Source organism: Glycine soja, chromosome 11 (genome assembly GCF_004193775.1).
Source record: "Glycine soja cultivar W05 chromosome 11, ASM419377v2, whole genome shotgun sequence".
Taxonomy (NCBI): domain Eukaryota; kingdom Viridiplantae; phylum Streptophyta; class Magnoliopsida; order Fabales; family Fabaceae; genus Glycine; species Glycine soja.
In genome coordinates, this window is record NC_041012.1 from 98667 (window position 1) to 119993 (window position 21327).

At 32.8% G+C, this 21327-nt stretch overlaps 5 protein-coding genes across 6 annotated transcripts; 2 read left to right on the forward strand and 3 right to left on the reverse strand.

The window, feature by feature from the left end:
* The first annotated feature begins 812 nt into the window (after positions 1 to 812).
* LOC114377408 (dual-specificity RNA methyltransferase RlmN-like) lies at positions 813 to 2669 on the forward strand. Its single transcript, XM_028335893.1, has 5 exons — positions 813 to 1220; positions 1298 to 1537; positions 1616 to 1785; positions 1862 to 1961; positions 2218 to 2669. Exons 1-5 carry the CDS (start codon positions 834 to 836, stop codon positions 2455 to 2457), a joined length of 1137 nt encoding a protein of 378 aa, XP_028191694.1. The 5' UTR covers positions 813 to 833; the 3' UTR covers positions 2458 to 2669.
* Positions 2670 to 3084: 415 nt separating this feature from the next.
* Positions 3085 to 5094, reverse strand: LOC114374866 (bcl-2-associated transcription factor 1-like). Its single transcript, XM_028332584.1, has 4 exons — positions 4971 to 5094; positions 4734 to 4884; positions 4207 to 4261; positions 3085 to 3915 (listed from the first exon to the last, which is right to left on the reverse strand). Exons 1-4 carry the CDS (start codon positions 5027 to 5029, stop codon positions 3431 to 3433), a joined length of 750 nt encoding a protein of 249 aa, XP_028188385.1. The 5' UTR covers positions 5030 to 5094; the 3' UTR covers positions 3085 to 3430.
* A 1954-nt stretch (positions 5095 to 7048) lies between these two features.
* LOC114373987 (DNA polymerase kappa-like) lies at positions 7049 to 11375 on the reverse strand. Of its 2 annotated transcripts, none has more exons than XM_028331564.1 (14): positions 11230 to 11375; positions 10978 to 11150; positions 10726 to 10899; positions 10512 to 10635; positions 10325 to 10425; positions 10150 to 10236; positions 9859 to 9954; positions 9578 to 9698; positions 9138 to 9266; positions 8738 to 8829; positions 8331 to 8442; positions 7900 to 8243; positions 7479 to 7795; positions 7049 to 7335 (listed from the first exon to the last, which is right to left on the reverse strand). In XM_028331564.1, the coding sequence occupies exons 1-14, from the start codon at positions 11348 to 11350 to the stop codon at positions 7227 to 7229; spliced, it is 2100 nt and encodes a 699-aa protein (XP_028187365.1). In that variant the 5' UTR covers positions 11351 to 11375; the 3' UTR covers positions 7049 to 7226. The 2 variants fall into 2 exon arrangements, with proteins under 2 accessions (XP_028187365.1, XP_028187366.1); XM_028331565.1 differs by having other exon boundaries at positions 7900 to 8180; positions 11230 to 11374.
* A 2967-nt stretch (positions 11376 to 14342) lies between these two features.
* Positions 14343 to 15444, reverse strand: LOC114374922 (cysteine-rich and transmembrane domain-containing protein WIH2-like). The gene is made up of 3 exons (XM_028332646.1): positions 15241 to 15444; positions 14952 to 15159; positions 14343 to 14753 (listed from the first exon to the last, which is right to left on the reverse strand). The coding sequence occupies exons 1-3, from the start codon at positions 15296 to 15298 to the stop codon at positions 14708 to 14710; spliced, it is 312 nt and encodes a 103-aa protein (XP_028188447.1). The 5' UTR covers positions 15299 to 15444; the 3' UTR covers positions 14343 to 14707.
* Positions 15445 to 19207: 3763 nt separating this feature from the next.
* On the forward strand, positions 19208 to 20849 carry LOC114375610. Its single transcript, XM_028333440.1, has 4 exons — positions 19208 to 20154; positions 20276 to 20359; positions 20439 to 20512; positions 20591 to 20849. Exons 1-4 carry the CDS (start codon positions 19792 to 19794, stop codon positions 20622 to 20624), a joined length of 555 nt encoding a protein of 184 aa, XP_028189241.1. The 5' UTR covers positions 19208 to 19791; the 3' UTR covers positions 20625 to 20849.
* Positions 20850 to 21327: the final 478 nt, after the last annotated feature.

The window sequence follows — 21327 nt, forward strand, 5'->3', positions numbered from 1 at the left end:
AAACATGGATGAGGGAGGGTTAGAGACCTCGCGGTTTTGTCCACTCAGCATTGTGACTGCTACAGGAGTCATGATCAGACGTTTCAAATTCGTGTCCTTTTTTTTCCTGCTATACCATGTACTAATTGGATTTTTTTTTCTTTTCATGAGACTATAACTCAGAAATTTTAATATCTATTTTTCATATTTTGCATATAAAAAATATATTCACTTCTAATTTGATAATTTAAAACAAGCAAACAAATGATATATCGACATAAATTTAATTTTAATCTAAATATGTACAATTTAATTTAAATAAATAAAAATATGAATAATTTGACATTAAAAAATAAATGTATTTAAGAATTCAGCAAAAATAAATAAAATTTAAAAATACAAATAATCAGTGTTTGAAACGAAAAAAAAATTGAATGAAGAACTTTAAAGAAACTAGTTTAAAAATTGATAAAAATAAATAAATTAAAAAATAAAATAAATATTAAGTTAAATAATAATAATAATAAAGCCTTAGATTATAAGGAGAGTATAAAATATAATAAAACTATTTTTTATGGTGATGGCCGAAGATTATAATATAAAAGTAAAAATTAAAATAGAAAAAAGAACTATACATCAATAATATAAAATTTAAAAATAAATTTATAGTGTCATTTAAACATGATAATTATGTTGATTTTATAATAACCATCTTAAAATTAAAATATAAAATTATTTTAAAGTCAATTAAAAATGTGATTTATATGTTTGAAAATTTAAAGAATGGTTGTTATTTAAAAGAATTTTGGAAATATAATTATGGTGTTGAGAAGAAAGAGAGAGAGGGAGAGGGCATGGGAATCCGATCGGTATTCGATGGCGGCGAGCTGAGAAGGGAAGTGGAGAAAAGTGGAATTGACCCAAAATTCATTCCAAAGATATGGAAGCATATCCTCATCTCTGCCAAAGATGAAGATTGGGATTGGGAGAAACAAGTTCCCTCCTTGCCCTCTTCGGCCTACTCTCTCCTTCGTTCCAACTTCAAAACCCCTCTCTCTTCCTCTATTCACTCCGTTTTCCACTCTGCCGACAACCTCACCACCAAGCTCCTCATCCAGCTCCACCACAATCATGGACCTTTCGTCGAGGCTGTCATTATGAGGTACGATACTCGTTTGGGCAAATATGCCGGCCAACCTCGCCCCGGTGGTCTCAGAGCTACTTTGTGTATTTCTTCTCAGGTAACCATATCTTTCTTTTCTTTTCTTTTCTTTTCTTTTCTTTTTCTATTGCTAACGCTTCCTTTTCTCTTCTGCAGGTTGGATGCAAAATGGGTTGCAATTTCTGTGCCACTGGATCCATGGGATTCAAAAACAACCTATCATCCGGTGAAATTGTGGAACAGCTCGTTCATGCCTCTACCTTCTCACAAATCCGTAATGTTGTCTTCATGGGCATGGGAGAGCCTCTCAACAACTATTCTGCTGTGGTAGAAGCCGTTCGCATCATGACTGGGTTGCCATTTCAATTGTCATCCAAAAGGATTACCATCTCAACGGTATAAACATAAACACAAATTTATGATAGCCGTTTTTGAGTAAAATCTTAGAATCTGTTTGTTACATTTCTCTAATAGGTTGGCATCATTCATGCTATCAACAAGCTTCATGATGACCTGCCTGGTTTGAACTTGGCTGTCTCACTGCATGCGCCGGCCCAAGACATCCGTTGCCAGATAATGCCTGCTGCTCGTGCTTTTCCTTTGGGAAAACTCATGGATTCACTGCAAGTCTATCAAAGGAAAAGGTCATTCATACTTTCTCTCAACAATTTCTCTCATTTTTTTAAGCCATTAATATTAATATTTCATCCTTAATTATAGTCTGCAGAAAATATTTATTGAATACATAATGCTTGATGGGGTGAACGACGAAGAGCACCATGCCCACCTATTGGGAAAACTGTTGGAGACATTTCAAGTGGTAAATACTCAACTGCTTCTTCCTTTCTCTATTCAATATTCAATGTCTCTACCAAACATTTATGCTCTGCCCCCATAATTCCAATGCCACTCTTCTACTCTAATAAAATGTAGGCAATCGTGAATGAATAGTGTTGTTTCTCGATAATTCAGTGACTCTCAGGAAAATGTTCTTAAAACTTGATCGTCATTCTCTGCTCAGTTACACAATGCTGTTAAGTACTAACATTTTGCATATGGTCTGAATTTTGAAACAGGTTGTGAACTTAATACCTTTCAACTCTATTGGTACCTTGAGTCAATTCAAACCTACCAGTGAGCAGAAAGTCTCAAATTTTCAGAAAATTCTTAGGGGTACCTATAATATTCGAACAACAGTTCGGAAGCAGATGGGTCAGGACATAAGTGGTGCTTGTGGACAATTGCTGGTGAACATATCTGACAAGTCCCTTGGCACTGCAGTTCCCCTAACGGACATAGAAGATATTGTTATCTGATATCAATAGCTTCAATTTAATTCTTGCCCTCAATTTTAATTTCGTTTCCTAGTTTTTCTATTGTTTTTATGTTTGGTTCTACAGAAATTAGAAGTAGAACTGTAGAAGACAAGGTGCACTGGCTGAAATGCAACCAAAATGCTTTATATGAATGTGTGATGATCTTTTAGATTTTGATAAAATTGAATTTCAAAGAATTGAAGAAAAAAAAATCATTTGTGAGAATATTTTAAAAGTTTAGAAGAATTGATTTTGTATAAAGCTTAGATTTCACCTGATAGATAAAATATCCTTGTTAAAGAAATTTGTGAGTGCTGTTGGTTAGGATCCATTTGCAGGGTACGACTCCGAGTAAAGTAAAAACAAATTACTTTTGAAGGGTAAATATATGTAGCTTTTAAAAATTCAGTGAATCTCATGTCTACAACAATTGTAAAAGAATGTTAGTAATAAACTTTCTAACATATTCTTTTTAATACATTTTATTATTTTTGAAAATTATATAAAAAAACTCATTAAATGAGAATGAAAATTATTAAAATTTGTAATTTTCAACTAACAGTTACAACTGATGGTGAAGTGTGTTAATGTATTGGAAAGAACGTGTCATAGAATGTGTTGTACGCATTTCTCATAATTAAATTCACCTTAAAGTTAAAAAATCTACTTTCACATATGTGATGTCCATAACCGGCGATCATGCAATTGAGACACTCTTTTCCAATTCAGCTAAACCACCGTAATAGTGGTGTGTACATAAATTGACCAAAATAAAAATCATAGACATGTAGATACTTTGCGAACTAGAAATTGTCTAAAACAAGCAAAAATGCTTTATTACAATTCCAAATTGCAAATTGCTCTGTGCTCCATTCCAATTTTAAAACCTGCCTGCCTCAATTGAATCTAGTTTGCATCTTCTAAAATTGACAGTTGAAGATGGTGATAGCTTGACACATACACACGTATGATATTATGAAGCCAAGAGTGCTTCCAGCTTCGCAATCTGGCCATCCTCATTCTCTGGAATGGGATCCTTATTTACCTCTTGATACAAATCATGTTTCCACTTCTCAGGACGATAGCCTTGTCTTCCATTAAATTTATCTCTTCCCTTGTAACTGTCATTGCCTCCATACCTTCTTCCCCTCCTAGCTTCACCCTTGTCATCTGCAAAATGCTTCTCAGGTCTATCCAAATGCTGTGGATTGCTGTTTCTTTCCTCCTTCTGGCCTGACTTTACTGCAGCCACATTAGCATCACCTGAATCCGCTACAATCTTCTTCTCTCTAAATGAAGCTCTTTTTCTCGACCTTCCGGTAAAACCATCTCTTCTCTGGAAAGTATTATCATCCAGTTTAGCTTGTGATTTCTCATTTCTCTGCTCTCTACCATGATTTTTCTCTTCCCTTTCATTAATATTAAACCGTTTCTTTGTGTCCTTCCACCGTCCACGCTCTTGAATAAAAACAAATTAATTAGATTATATTCTGTGAACAACTAAGTTATGTGTAATATTTCCACCTTATGGCTCAAAATTATAAAATCAAATAATTTTGTTTGTCAACCACATTTGATAACAAAATGACTAAAACATATTATAACTGAAAAATCATTTTTTCTTGCACAAAATGAAAGGAATATTGTACTTGTATGACTAGAGTCAGTATACAAATCATGCATACACAGGATTCCCACCACAACATGAAGACAAAATACATATCCAAAATAAAAAAAATGGAAACTCACCCTTCCTTTGACCAGAGCTTCGGCCAACCTGCCCAGTGCCACCTTGTTCATTGTGCTGTTATAAAACATGCATAGGCAAGCTTAAGGTGGTTATAGTCACTTGAAGGCATGGTGCTGAACACGAATCCCACTACATCACCCCCAAAAATATAGATTGCATACACCGAATAAAAATCAAGCATGCAAAAAAAATTTAAATCTCTTGTTGAATTAAGACATTTTCTAAAATGCAAGTGACTATAAATACTCCAAGTCCTTACAAATTAGAGGCTATAAGAACTAAGAGCCATTTTCAACAGCGATCAATGGAAAAGAGTTGATACATGCAACTCAACAATCAACTATGCATGCAGTAACTGACTGACCCTCCGAGTAAAGACTAAAGATGATTAATTGTATGCAACCCAAAGAAAATATAATAACTGATCTTAAAACAAAGCTAAGATTTTTCGTTTTGCCAAGCAAGCCGTTAAATTAAAAGGGGGAAAAAACTAATAATAGTGATAAACAATTGGTATGCACAAGACCTGAAAATAAGAGAGAGATGTTGGAAGTTGGATAGGATCATTTGGTTTGTTGTGCTTAGCGAAAAGAGCTTCATTTTGAACATCAGTGCTACTTGACACTCTCTCTCTGTCTTCTTTTCCATATTCATCCCTTCTATATCTCTTGTTGGGGCTACAAATAACGAAGAAAGACAAAATGAAACGAAATTCGGTTATAAACAGAAAAGTTTAGAAGAAAAGAGTGATCTCATCACTCACTCTGAATCGAATCTAGAATGGCATCGCTTGGAATCGGAATCGGAGTGACGACCAGACATTCTGAATCTTAGGTTTGTTTTTTCTTGACTTCACCTCTTTTTATCCGCGCCACGCACTCTGTTTTTCAATATAAATTTAAAATTGGATAAATAATATTTTTTTTAAAGTGTATGACTTTGAGAAATCGGTGTAAAAATGAAAAAACAAAATTTAATTTTGAGAAGTGAGACAAATATATCTCTTCTTTAATTTTTGTTAAAGGTGAAAGTTAATGGTAAATGTTGTTAGATATTTTAGGATGAAAATGATTATTTATTTTTTAAAATGAAGGTGATTATTTTGGTGGAGCAGTATTTTAAATGGATCATAATTCTGAGTCGATTAATCTCGTTTCATAGGTGAAATGTAGATCTTCTATGTCAGACAATAGCTCCCACAACCGTAGGCTGCCAACGGGAATCGACGACATTTCGTAAACTTCAATTCTCCACCAATATCTTTCTCTACTCATGTGGTTTCATCATTTTTTTTTCTTGTTTCTCTTTTCACAATTGATCTTTTCTCTACCTCCAGATGAACTTTTTATTTTGAAGCCATAACAAAAAGTGAATCATATAGATTGTGAAAAGAGGTTTCGGAAATGTTGAGGAGAGAAGGGGGTTGGATGGGTTTGTTGAGAATCTTATAACTTTTTTCACATTTTCTTCGCTATAACAGGAATTGGATTTGTGAGTTAAATCGGAAAATAAGAAAGGAAAAAAAAACATTTGATTGTGAATGCATTTAGAATTTAATTACTGTGAAGATTTGTTAATTGTTTTGTGAGAAGCATTGAATTGGTTTTGCCTCCTTCGGAAGTGTCTTATTGCTGGATTGAAGAAACAAATTTAAGATGGTAACGTTGCTATGAGATTGTTTCTTTAGGTTTTGGTGCGATTAGCGGGATATAGAATAAAAAGTTTGGTAGTTTATTTTTCTTTAACGATATTTTTTTATGAAAAACAATTACATCAAAAATTGAAAGCACACATGTCAACTGTTTCGTACATTTCGTGCTATTTGGTTTCTTACCAAATAGCATTGCTCATGTTGAAATAGGTACATAATATTTTCGTGTTGCTTTCAAGTTTTGAAAATACAATTATAATTAGAAATTACTCCCGAACACATATTTTGAATACCATTCTCACAAATTTACTGTGCGTTTAGTTGCATCATGAAATGACAAAAACCACATAAAATACATGGAAAAAAAAATGAAAGTGATAAAGTACTATTCTACTATGATTTTCAAAACTTTACTGAATTCATTTTAAGATGCTAAAACTCTAAACACATATTTATACTCATAAATTTGATCGATTTGATTCGTTAAAAAACATGATACCAAACAGCATAAATATAATTATTTTATTTCACATTTGACATGAAAAGTAATAAAGGAAAAACACAAATAAAATAAAAAAAATAACACAAACTCAATTTTTTATTACTAGGTGAACCATGGGCCTCTTCCCCTCCCTACAACCTCCCCCAATCCATGACCTCCTTTCTCTCGCATTCATCCCTTCCTCTCTTGCACTCCCACCATTTGCACCTCTCATTTTTCTCCTTTCTTCTCTCCAAAGTTGTCTGAAGTCATCTCATTTTTTATTTTTTTTTTTGCTTTTCCCATATCTTAATTTTCATATGTAATTATTTTTAATACATTATGGAAATTAGTTTCCATAATGTAGTTAGCAGTATTTTTAATACATTAGTCACCTAGCAACCAAGAATGCTAGCTGGATACTGGATGTAAAATCTCAGCAAGACGACCATCAATACTCCTGCAACTGTACACTGTTTCAAAAATGCCCATTTTCTTTCATTTTTAACCAGTCTTTTTTGTTAAGGAAATTTTTAACCAGTCTCTTCAATTCAACTTGGAGATAGTGTATAATTTAGATAAATGTTATTTGTACAATTTGTATAACTAAGAAAATTGAGATATAATAATATTGTGAAGAGAAAGACACCCAAAATAATATTGCAATTGTATAAACTATTGTACGAATAATATTATTACTTACGGGACATGTCACGTGAATGAAAATATTAAATACAACCTAAATTACAAGGTTTCATTTTACAACTTAAATTACAAGTAAATGAATTTATTATTTTATACATGTTACAAGGAAAAATAACATGCATATTATACAATAACTAACAAATTGAGTTATTCTGTACATTATAATAAATTGACAGCTTTGATTACTTTTTAACAAAAAAATAATCAATGGGTGTATAACTGCCTTCTTTCTGCGACAACTTTTGCTTCTTGGATTTGCTTTGTCTAGTGACTCCATCCTTCTGACCCTTACTGAATGAGCATGTATTAATCAGATTACGTTAAAGAACTCCTTAAGGAAAAATGACAAGACACACTACTGACACTAGCACTCTGTCAATTCCTATGTTGGAATTGTAAAAGGTAAAGTAAATTGTACACGATAAATATTGTACCTTTGACTCGGAACAGATTTTTGGTGGATACTAGATTCTTCCTTTTGAAGCTTTTCGGCAAGATGAAAATCAGAGTGCTCCAATCTTTCCTCAACAAAACTTGGAGGCAGTTCTATTCCACAAAGTGAACATTTGTAGTCATTCAGCCACAACATTGTCTTCTCCTGACAGCAAGAATCAAGTCTCTCATCCTCCAGGAGATTAGATCCATTCTTCACATTTATGCCTTCAACCTGCCCCAGGTAAGAAGTTGATCCCAGTACTTCTGTAAGTCCACTGTAGTGAGAACTTGTAGCATCATTACTAGATGTTTGCACCTGGTAAATACAGCAGAAAGCATAAATAGAAGCAACAGGAAAATGCTCCTCAATCAATTTCTAAATCCAGTTATATATGGCAAAACAAGTGGGGAGAGAGAGACCTCCTCTACACCATCACTTTTCTGGACAGTGCAGCTTTGGTAGTCTACATCTGACAAATAATTACCGTCAAAAGGATCTCTCCAATCAAGTTGACCTGTCTGCCTACTGTCAATGGACATATCAGTTTCTGCATTACTGACAAAGTCATGATCTGCAACATCTGGAAAAGAACTACAATTTCTATTGACATCTCCCGAAGTAATGAAATTGGTAATGGTCTTCTGTGTAGGATCAGACTTAGCACTACACTTGTCTCCATTGAACTGTGATACTCGAAGGCCTAACAGAATAAAAATATTTGTTATGCTGGCACAGATAAGGCACAGATGAGAACTCTCATAGTCTATCTGTAAACAATAAGCACCTTATCTAGGCCTTGAGCACCGTCTTGATAAATGTCAAGAATAATAAACCTAACAGAAACACATACCTATCAATCTTACTGAAATAGGAAGTTCAGCTTGTAGCAACTTTTTAGCATGCTTCAAAATATCCTCACTTGAGCTGATGTACTTCTGTAATGTCACAGCTCTAGTTCGAACCTATAGGTTGTGCATTTATTAGCACTTGCAAGAAAAGTATAGTCGGACAGTAAATTGTAGGGAGACAATAAAACATCACTAAAGAAACTTGAACAAAAATCAACAAATCATAATATCCTTGTGGTCAAGTACATTGCTCTTCAACAACAACAGGTGACTTTAGTTAAATAAATCATTTTTTTTTTCTTCAATCAAGTTTTATATTCAGAGGTGACAAACCAACTAAACTGTTCTCGACCAGTATTAGGAAAATATTAAGAGAAAACAGTGTCAAGTCATCAATAACTAGTAATACCTCAAAAGAAGCAGTTTTTAGTTTAAGAGTCAATGTTCGCCCAGACAGACCCTCTTTTTGCATGTCAGCTGATAGCATTTCAGCAAGCTCCTCTGCAAACACAAGCTTTGCATGGTTCATATGCTGATGACTGATGGGTAAATATACCGAAAGTCTTATCTAATTCAGAAACTCAGCATGTCATATTCAACTGCTAAACTTTTCAAAAAGCCACACAAGTGCAATGAATTTAAGGCTGCAATCCAAACCAATTGAATCCCAGATATTTGAGTTTCAATAAAGAGGTCGGTACTAGAAATCCCAAGTAATTGACTAGAGCTTATGATGACTACATTGAAAATATGAAATCCAAGAAATATCCTTGAAAGATAAACAATAATATAATAGACAAGACAGATACCCAATTTTTTATGCAACAGCACTTCATCCTTGGTGGCAGAAAATGTTCTTTCACTACTAATACTTTTCCGAAATCTTACTTGGGGAGAATCTGTCTGCCCAAGACCTAAACCTACAGAGCAAAAAAAATCTGCAGCAAATTGACAAAAAGTCACATATTAAAGGAAATCCATAATTAATTTGGTACGGAACATATGATCAAAACACAAATTATGGTCAGAAAACCTAAATTACAAACTTAACAAATAGTAGCTGTACAAAGAAGAAGATAGAATTTTCAAAATAGATGTTAAAACAATAAAAATAAAAAATAAAAAACTTGTACAAAGTTCAGCAGAATTGCCATGTAAACGTAGGAAATCTACAGGGCAGTAAATTTAACTTGCATATTAGTTTTTCGCATTAATAAAGAAAGCAGCAACACCAGAACAGATGGCTAACCTGCTGTTGACTGAGAGAAAAATGCACAAATGTAGCTACTCTTCTCCAGCATCTGCTCACATGTGTTAATTCCAAAAACTCCCTTCAAAATATGTTCAGTGACCTTACCAATGCCCCCAATCTGTTAGTATCATTCATCATTATTAATCACAAAAGCGCCTCTTTTAAGGACAAATGCATATAAAACAGTCATGCAGCCCACATCTAGGAGAAAACCAATAATTTGGAATCAGGAAACCCCAATAATTGATGAAATCAGTATACAATAAACTCAAGCACACCTTTCTGATAGGAAGGGAGGATACAAAGGTCATAACAGCCATACGGTCATTTGGCAAAACATACTGTCCATTTGGCTTGTTTATGTCTGAACAAACCTATATGAGAGTAAAATGTCAATATTATAAAGCCATAGCATGAAATTTCCCAGGAAGATGAAACAATCATTTCATCTCTACTAAAGGGGTTAGTATCTTAAATGTAAAATGATAAGGTGCTTTAAAGCTTCTCCTTCAACAAACGGGCTGATAACATAGCTATGGGGAAAATGTTTGGGAGATAGAACCCAGAACCTTAGCAAGTAAGCGATTTGGTGCCACTCCAGCACTGCATGTGAGACCAGTCTCTTCATAAACCCCAGCTCTGAGTTCTTGGGCAATCTACGTATTCCAAATTTACAAAATCAAGAAATCTAATACATTAAAGGTCTTTCGTTGTAAAATTAATCCAAAGCACGCGCCAACTTACTTCTTCACTTTTGACATTCCTTTCTCTGCAAACTTCAGTTATATCAAGGTATGCTTCATCCAGGCTACCAGCAATGAAATTGGGATCATACCTCCCAAAAACTAACAATAATAAGTTTATATTAAGCTAACATCAGTAATTAAAGGAAAAGTTGCAATACAAAATCAATCACAAACAGCAAGAATACCTTTTCTGGTCAAATCACTGTAGTAAGTATACTTTTTGAAATCTGTTGGGACAAAGATTAATTCTGGACATAGCTTACGTGCAATGAAGCCAGGCATGGCAGCTCGAACCCCAAATTTCCGGGCCTATGTAAAGACCAAATGAGGATCAGGAATTCCATGATTCAGTACATTAAGACCAGATAATACAGAAACAATGTCAAGGTCATAGTGAACCTCATAGTTGGCAGTGGATAACATGGACATGCTCCCAACAGCCATTGGCTTGCCCTTTAATGTAGGGTTACTTAAAGTCTCAACTGCAGCATAGAAAGCATCCATATCTACATGTAACCAAATCCTTGAAAGGTCACGCGAAGCTTCCAGCTCAACAATTCTTCTATCAGCAACCTGTCATGAGGAAAAGTTTTTTACATTCTCTACTTTAGTGTAGTATGAAAATGGGAATTTGGCGGTAAAAAGAGAAACCTTTTGATAATGGGCCAAGTCTTCTTGTGTGAGGTTTGCACACTGAATTCGCAGGTTATCAATTTTCTGCTTAATAAAAGCTTCCTTGCGTTCCTCGTTTTGAAAATATTTGGATCCTTTGCTCATTTCATAAACTACCCTTTGAACTTTCTCCTTGTCAACCAATTCCATTCCTAAAGAACAGAATAGAAATTTTTATTCATTCAATTCACAGAAACCGAAGCGAAAAAGAGAATTAAGAAAGAGAAAGACCTGCTTTGGCGGTTGTGTAAACAGTGTGGTAAGATTGCCATGGACGATCGTCTTCGGTTCCCTTTCCCTTCATCATCGCATTCGCACTCCCGTCTAAAACCCGCGCCCCCTTTACAATCATTATTTTCAGCGTAATTCTTTAATTGATTGAAAAATTAAACTCATATCTAATTTTTTTTTTTTATAATAATTCTCATCCTATTCAACCTATTTCATAAAATCTCGATGACATTTTTATATTCACGTCACGGAGAATTGAAATTTGAAATACTAAGTTAAAATATTTGTATATATTAAATTTTATTAATTCGATTGTTGAATATTTTTATATAGATCAAACATTTGTAATTCTGCAATCTTATAGTAAACATTTACTTATATTTTATAAATATTTATTTGTTAAATTAAATTTATTTAATGGCGTATTAAATAATTTTTCAATTTATAAAATAAAAATTGTCAGTTTGATTTACTCAACTAGAATTTTAAATTTAAAGGTTGGATTCATAATATTTAATATGTACAATGAATTCTTACAAAGAAATATTTTACCAAAAATTACTCTTAGAATAACTTGTATATTTATGTACATTACCATATCACGTTTTTTCTAAACTCAGTTTCTCCCAAACGATAAAAGGCACCAATATAAAATATTTAATTTAATTCTATAATTTTAAAATTTTGAAGGGAACCAGGCTCACCCTTGCCTCCCTTGGGCATGTACCTACCTATAATGAGCCTATTTGTTTAAGTTTTTTTTAAAAAAAAAACGTTTTTAATAAAATAAGTAATTTTATGTTTTTTTTATTTGTCTAATTTTTTAAAGAGATAACTACTATTGACTTCCTAAAAATATTTTTTAAAAGATAATTTTTTTCATAATCACTTTTTAAGGTTTAAACAACCTGACCCAAAATGTTGTTTAAATTTATGCTAAATTATAATTGAAAATGGATAGTAAAACTTTGCATATCTTTTTTCAAAATCTTGTGTTCTATAAATATTCTAATAATATTTTATTAATTTTCTATTATATAATTTTAAATATTCCCCAAAAACCAGGTTAAACTCAACATACGATTCGTTAGTTAATAAATTACAATTTTAAAAAGATCATTGCCACAAAAAAAAAAATCTTAAAAATATTACAGATTTACGTAAATAGAATGAATATACAATGAGAGAAACCACAAGTTAACCAAATAATGACAAAAGAACTCTTAGGCTAGGCAAGAAGTGCGGATGCAAACCATTAAACTTAAGCAGCGATGAGGGTTATAATTTATAAAGCAGCTCAACGTACATGATGCATGTAATCAATATATAAGGAAAATTCTGGCTGTCTAGGAACAAACTGATTTTTGAAGATTATCAATTTTCTGTAATAAGATTATTAACAAAATTAAATTTCTTATGTATAAACAAGCGCGCACTTGTACATTTGTTTTAACAGATATAGGTCTTCTTGTATTAAAGAGATTTTTGATTTTCTTGCGGGATATGCCTCATTTATTATTATATCATTTTTGGGTTTAATATAATTTACATTTTTCCTAAAATATATGATTTCATTTTCTCCCTCAAGAAAACAAATTGTCAAATTCCATTGAGCTCTCCTTTCCAATTTTACATCATTAACCCGCCTCAGCAGAAACAGTATCCCTCTTCTCATCACTGCATTCCTGATGCCCTGTGTCACTGCCCACATTGTATCCAATATAACTAATATCTGCCTCAAGCGACCAACTGGTGGGTAAGGAGCTGCCAAGAGCACTCCTTAAAAGTTCTGCACCATGAATAACGTCATTAAGGATTTCAGAAACACCAGAAATTGTAACCTCCAAAATCAGACTCCTTGACCTAAAAACCATATCAAGCAGGCAACCCATGTTAACACATTTTAGCTTATAAGCTATTCTTACATGAGAATGAAAATATAGTAAATTTCAACCTTACATGTTACAATTATATATAAATGGTCAAATTAATAGTTAATTAAAATTTCTTGATAACAAGCTATGTGATTCATAATAAAATTTAATTATTAATATTTATTTTTCTCATTTTTGCATAAAAATTTAAAATGACATTCTCATTTGATATTAGTTATACAATTAATCTACGAGGCAAGAATATTCAATATTAGTTATACAATTAAGTATAAATGATTGGGTTGGGATGTTTTATTTAAATTTGATCTTAATCATTTATTAGAAGGAGATATTTATTAGTTATACAATTAAATACTAGTTACTGATTTTTTTTAATAATGAGATTGACTTTATCATTGAGTATACATTGAGTGTGGAATAAGATAAAAATTGCGATCCCACAGTATCTATACTTTTCAGTTCCTTAGAAGATATCGGAGAATCATAATTTTTTTTTGGAAATTCGATTACTGCAAATTATGATTATTGAAAATGTCTAAAATATATTTAATTAGTTTTAATATATTTCATGACAAATAAAGATTTTTACATTTGGTTATATTGTAACCTTTTTCGGTGTATATATATATATATATATAGAATTTTTTATGGATATAATCTTCATTCAAAAAACACATCCTAATGATTAAATTATTTCCTTAACAACTTTGATATTTTATTATTATTAATGATGGATTAATACTGTCAGAATTGATATGACAATAGAAAAATAAATATAAATAATTTATATATCTATATCATATAATGCTTAATAACGACAATATCAAATATAAAAAAACTTTAGAAAATAAAAAATACCTAAAAATATAGAAATATAAAAATTAAAATATGCCATATTCACTACTTCAATGAATTGGTTGTAATTAGTGATAAAGAGCCAACATAATATTCTACAAATACACCATAAAATTTTTATCTTGAAGATATGAATCCTAACAATTTTGCATTATTTATTATATATAATATAGAATGAGGGATATACATCATGAGGGGTCAATTGCATTATTTTTTTTTAGACTAAAAGTTTGTAAAATACATTTTGTATTAATTATTTTCTCCTCTTCAAAATTGAAGGTGTGAGATGAAATAATTTATAACATTATACTTTTGTCTTTAATCCTAAGCTTTATTGAGATTTTATTCAGGTCCATTCCTCAATTGATAGTTTGATACCCGATCAAGTTATAACCAACAGGAAAGAATAACGATATGTTTGATGAGTATCATACATGGCACTTGGATAAAAAAAAAAGAAAACAAAACAATGTTTTTTTATTAACAAAACATGTTTCTCTTCATATACCAGGCAACTTGTGAGAATTGTGTATTGTTACGACTCCCTAGCCAAGCGAATCCTCTCATTGTTCATGATGTGATTTGATAACCAAGTCCAAGTGTAATGGAGGAGCAGCATCAAATTAAGAAACAGGAAAAGCAAAGGAAAGAGAGAGGGAGAGAGAAGTGGAAACAAATTTCATTGAGTCCAATGCTAAAACAAACAGTTTTGAATTTGTCATCTCATCTCAGAAGCACGCATCCAAAAGACAGCAGCAGCAGAGGGCAGCCAAACTGCACCAATTCAAACATATGAATAAGAACGCACGCAAGTAATAAAATATGATTTTTTTTTCTATTTCAATATAAACATTTTTATCAACTAGCGTCACAATTATTACTCATACAATACGGCATTTTAAACAAACAAATAATGAATCTAGTTGGATCGGATCTGACTCGGCGATCCAAATTAGAGAGAGAGAGACGCACCAGCCTTCCAAACAACCAGGGCCGGTTGAATTTTGTTGACGGGGCGGAGGCTGAGCGTATTGAGGAGCGTAGGGCGGAGGATACCCCTGCGCCGGGTAGGGCGGCGGAGGATAGCCTTGTTGCGGCAGATATCCCGGCGGTGGGTATCCCGGCGGCGGGTATCCTGGCGGTGGATAGCCTTCCTTTCCGTACCCCTCCGGCTTATAACCTATCGAAGAAAAGAAATTAAAAATTGAGACTCAGATTCAATTAATATATAAAGCAAGATGCACGGAGAGCGAAAAGGAACCTTGCGGCGGTGGAACTCCGACTGGCGGCGGTTGTTGCTGCTGGTTGTAATAACTCATTGCGAAATGGAGTTTTGGAAATAGGAATATTTATTTGTTTGTTTGCTTTGAAGAGAATAAGATGGATGGTATTGGGGCACCTCATGCATCCTTACACCTCCAATCAAAATACTACCTTCCAAACTCACTTCATAACTAATTTTATTATTTTTTAATTGGATTCTCTTTTTAGTTCTTACCCCCCACAAAATATAATAGAAATATTAAACTTTTAATTAACAATGTAGAGATTTCTTTGTAAAATAAAGTTTCTTCAAATTGGTATGAAATGAGAAGAGAAATAATCTTTTTGTTTATTTTTTAAAAATTAACATGATTTTTTAAGATAATCAATAATTATAGATTATTTACCTTTAAAGTCATTTGAAATTAAATAATATTTTCTATTCGAATCTTATTGATGAAAATAGATATAATTGATAAGAGCGATCCACTAAAAGCTACCCGTCAGATTTTCTAATCAAGATTCATTATCGATGAAATTGAAGAATATTCTATACTGTTAATTGCAAAAAGTTTATTAATTTTTCCAAAATATTTACTTGCACTTTGTATTAATTTTCTTGTACATTGTCATTCAAGTTTATGCAAATCTTCAAGGCTTCAGTTCTTTTAACAAATTAACTACTCTATTTTACTTTGCATATCTATTGTTTTCAATAGTTCAATACTTCATTTTTGTTTCATGTCAAAAAATAGATGCATTTAGTATTTTGAAAATACTACTATGTAATTAAATATTTGTTTTTTCAGTCAAAATCATTATTAAAATTTTAATTAAAAGAGCAGTACATTGCTTCTTATTATATTTTCATTACACCAAACATAGGTTCGTTATAGTGCTATACTTTTATATATGAACAATAATTAGACCATCGTTAGAACATGGTATTGCAGCATGAAAAGAAATGGAAGCAATTCGGCTAGCTGATGCAATCGAAGCACAATAATCATTCAATGGATTCATATTTCATACGCCGAATAGTGTTTTATAGATTGTCACCATGACACTGTTAGCTTAGCCATGTGCATGAATTACACATTTCGATGTGATTCTTGACATTATTGGATGCAAATATGAAAATAACTCTTTTGTTTTTATGATATACCTCTTTCCTCTCTACTTAGAATCAAATACAAATGCTCAAATAAAACAATGTCGAAAGGTCATGCCAACATTAGTGATTAGTCGGGGTGTCAAAATTGAGTAAGTTGACGGGTCAGCCCAAATAATTTATTATATGAATTTCATGGTAAATATATTATTTTCGAGATGTCCATTTGAGGAGATGATATAAGGTGCAGTGATCTTGATAAAAGGAAGGATTAAAATGTAAGTGATTGTCATTGTTTTAAAATGTATGTACTTCTAAAAATTGTAAAATTATAGGGATCAAATGAGTAATTTAAAAAAAAAAAACTTGTCCTTTCAAACTGTTACTCCTACCTTAAGAAGGAAAAAAAGGAAGTTTTGTACATTTGAGCAATGGATACCAAAGCAAACAAGTAATTAAATTATTTTATGAGAGATAATTAAATTCATTTTTTGTATAATACTAAGAGAATATGTGAACAGCTAATGGATGTTGACTCATTGGAAGGTCAAAATAGCGATGGGCTTGAAGCTGTTAAGAAGCCCCATATGCCACCGTCAAAATGATGGCCCATGTGAGCTGGATTTGATCTGGGTGCCTGCCCGCCTTTAGACATATATTATGCTCCCCATAGATAGAAAAGAGAAAATTCCAATTATTATTATTATTATTATTATGCCCTCAATTCAATTGGGAAACTTCCACAAGGACAAGTTTGATGTTAACCACCCCTTAAGATACATTTTTTTGCGGTCTGATCCAAGAAAACTGCACATGGCTTTTAAAACTCTTACCCTGTTGATTTAACTACAGTGCTAAGCTTTGCTGCAGTCCTTCAAAGCTCCCCTACATTTTTTTTTTTACATATGAAAATTAAAATGAAGAGTAATGTATTTCTTCTTCTTCTTATTATTATTATAAATTAAAATGATAAATGGTGAAACTAACGCATTATATAAAATTAAGTCAATAGCATGATAACTCTTTCACTTTCTGTTCTTCTCCTACAAATTTTGGATGTATTTATTTCACTTTCAGGACGAGACGTAGACTTCTGTCTTTTCCCTCTTCTTTATTTCTTTTTTTCTTTATAAAATGGTTTAAAGAAAATGTTCTTCGCTAAGTACGCCTTAGGAGTTAGGACTACTCTAATTTGACCATCTACACGTGCACAACACCTTTTAAGATTAGAATCATGTTCATGGCTCATATTGCATCAAATGATATTCCTTTATTGCCAAGTCACTTCTCAATAAATATTTTAAAGGTAAAATCATATTTTTTCTTAAACAATCTAACTTGAAGTTGCTAATGTAATAAATTTCGATAGTTCATAAATAAGAGACTAACTTATATAGTTTCATTACTGCTCAAGTAAATATTAAAATACGTACTAATCAGAATAGTAATTACATATTTTTAATATTATGTTAAAATATGTTTTTTCTCTCTTAAAAATTAGTGAATAAGTTTTTTTTAAAATCTATTTTTCGTCTTTTTGCAAAATTAAAATCTACAATTTTTTTGGTTTGAGATTAGACTTATTGATATCCATACGTATGTGTCATTCTCATGTTCATGTGTTATTTTCCTTGTTAGTTGATTACTATCCTTAAAATTTATGGAGATTAAAAAAGCCCACAAATTACAAATAAAACTGACACAAATTTTCAAACCCCACCTTCTCTAACCTTGGAAACACGAGTACGTAAACAACAAAAAACTAGACTGTGACAACGAATACAACTCCACCATGATGCACCTCCTACCTCACCTTCAAATCCTCCCCGCTGCCATCTCATTCCTCCTCAACTCCATCCTCACCGGACCCTCACCTATGAAACTCTTAACTTAAATCCATCCACAATATTTTTTTTTATATTATCATTCAATCACATATTAATATGTATTATAAGTTTATTTATTTTTATAAAAATTACTTTAAAAATCTCACTTAATATAATATTTTTATTTACAAAATCACAATATATAAAAATCAAAGTATTCGAAATTTTAATGAGATATTGAACTACTCTAATCACCATAACATTAAAAAAAACTTTTAAATAAATTTAATCAGTTTTATTTTTATTTTTAAAAAACAAAATGTCCTGGATTTATCCTTAATGACCGTATAGTATGTTGCAAAAAAGAATTTTATAAATGACAATTTTAAATTAAACTTTACAAGAGGGCTTTAGATAAAAGTGCGTGTGCACGTGGAGACATGTGTTTTGAATATGTGGAAGCCCGCATATGAATATTATGCAAACGTGCCCACATGCTTCTGTGAATCCTAGTAGAGTGAATGAGATTGCATGTGGATTCATAAAATCCCCAGTCAACCACACTTTGCCCCAAAAATTTTTTACAGTCTCCATTGTCGTTGTTCTGCCAAAGCCATTTTTTTTTCTCTCTTTGCATGCATAGCAATAGAATCTCTTCACACACAGAGAGAAAAAAAGGGTGGTGGTGGTGGTGGTTATGTTTTTATTTTGAGAATGAGACTGACATAAAAAAACAACCAGCACATTTTGCTCTGCAGCAATCTAAATAAATATTACTAGTACTATACAAACTATAAAAGAGGGTTATGTTTCCGTTGAGTCATTCTTTAATCGCCACACATGATGGGCACGGAAAAGGAAAATGGGGCACAAGGATGCTAAATAATTAATGTGTGTTGTTTATGTCCAGAACAGCATATATATTTCCTTTCTTCATTTGAACACTAAACCAGATTACTAAATCAAACCCATTTTTAAGCTTAAGCTATATGGACCACTTTAATTAATATTGTTGTCAACTACAAACACCATGCACCCTTTGCTAATCATGTATCTTAGTAGACATTAGTAGTAATCTTCTCTCAAATTGGGACATATAAAGCGTGCAGACAGAGAGAGAGAGAGAGAGAGGCATTACTGCTCAAGGGATAGGTGTCCATACAGTGTGGAAGGGGAAATGGACGTGTAGCCGGTTTTGTTAAGAGGGTACACAGTGCATCGCTGTCTAGCATGTGAAGGGTGTTGTGTTGTTGTGGATTTCTTTCTCTCTCTTTACATTTACATGCACCCCAACTGGCACTTTGCACATATGGGAAGGAAGAGAGTCAGGACAAAACTAGTCTAGGATTGGAGTCCGATTCTCTTGGTTTTCTCCAACACTTTATCCAACTTGGCTGGTGTTCACCCGAAACCAAAACTAGATAGCCACGTTGCCACGCAGTTAATAATACCTAGTATAGTAGTATGTGAGTGTTTCATCCAAGTTGAACTCTCTCTTTTTACCATTACTCCCTCTTCATCATAAATTGGACACTCCTTCAAAGTAAAACCAGAATAAGTAGTGTGAATAACCAACCCATTTTAGATTTCATTCCTTTGAGAAGCAAAGGAGATGAATGCATTGGCTTCACAATGCAGTAGTGGGTGTGAGTCTGGCTGGACTCTATACCTGGAGCACTCTTTCCAGCTGAACCACAATGCCTCTTCACATACAACTTCGCAGTTGTTCAAAGACAAACAGACCAAAAAGCTGGAGGAGGCTGAGGAAGAGGACTTGTCCATGGTTTCTGATGCTTCTTCTGGGCCTCCACACTTACACTTGCCAGATGCACAAGATAATGGGAGCTTTTATTCTGCATCTAAGGCGGCAAAACTTGGCAAGAAAAGTAAAAAGAGGCAGAAAGTTAAGGAAAACCAACACTTGCCTTCTTTGCTTGATGATACTGCTAGCTCTCCGGTCTTTGACTTCTCCATGGTGACTTTCACCTTCCTTGCATTGCCCTATCTCCTTTTTCTAGTGCTAAAAAAATCACCACTTGTAGTTCTTGTTATGCGATATATAGATGATACTCATTTGGCTCTTGACAATTTTTCAGAACAATTTCACTGTGACCAAACAACAAACTTCCGCAGAGAGCATGCTAGATTACTCACAAGGCTTCTCTGCTACTTATTATGAGGTGCTTCATTGGTTTGCTTCTTTCTTTGAAGGCTACATTTTATTCAAAGTCATATATGAAAATAATCATATTCTTGCAGGAGAGATCCTCATTGCAAGACCACTTTGAGTTTTTACAGCAATCTCAATCAGAAAATGGAGTTCGTAACAACAAGTAAGCAAATGTTTTTTCTGTACACTGGTAAAGTATTTTATCATATGTGACCATTCAATTGCATTTCGTGCTTAACAGATGGTACGGAGAGAAAGAGATGGGAATGATATAAAGATAAGTTCTATTTCTACGGATGGCTACCGCAGCTATACAACTTGTTGCAGTGGAAGATACTGAAGATCGATGAAGATGGTGTGGAAGGAATCTGATCTCGAAAGGGATTCTGATCCTTTGTTTTCTATTGTCATATCTTTTAGCTGTCAATGCAGTGAGAAACAAACTGAAAGGAAGGAAAATTTAGAAATAAACTTTTTTTTTCTTCTTTTTTCTTTCATAATTTAATTTTCTTGTCAATGAATAGTGCACACAAGATAGATAAGTTAGGCAGGTTCAGTGTAAGCATGCTCAATCCTTGTTTTTGTTTGATGAAGCAAGCCCCATGCTCAATTTATATCACCAAAGCAACTTTTGCCAAACAAATATTTAATTCTTCAACCGCATATTCTCCAAAAGTATAATGACCAAGCCTTTGTTTTTCTCTTCCGGGTATAAAATACTAACGCTCTAATGAAATGAAATGAGAACAACTTTTACGCATCAAGAGCTATTGTATAGTTGCTGATGCCTGGTAGAGTGCATCTTGTTCTTGTGTTCATATTCAAAATTCAGGGGGAGCAGAGGTTCCTGCTTTCAGTGCTTTGGAAATGCAAAATTTCCTTACTAAGTGCAATCTTGGGGCTGACAACATGTTCCTCAATCTTTCTGTGTAGTTTAGATCTCAGCTACGCGCGCACAAGTGTATCCTAAGTAATACT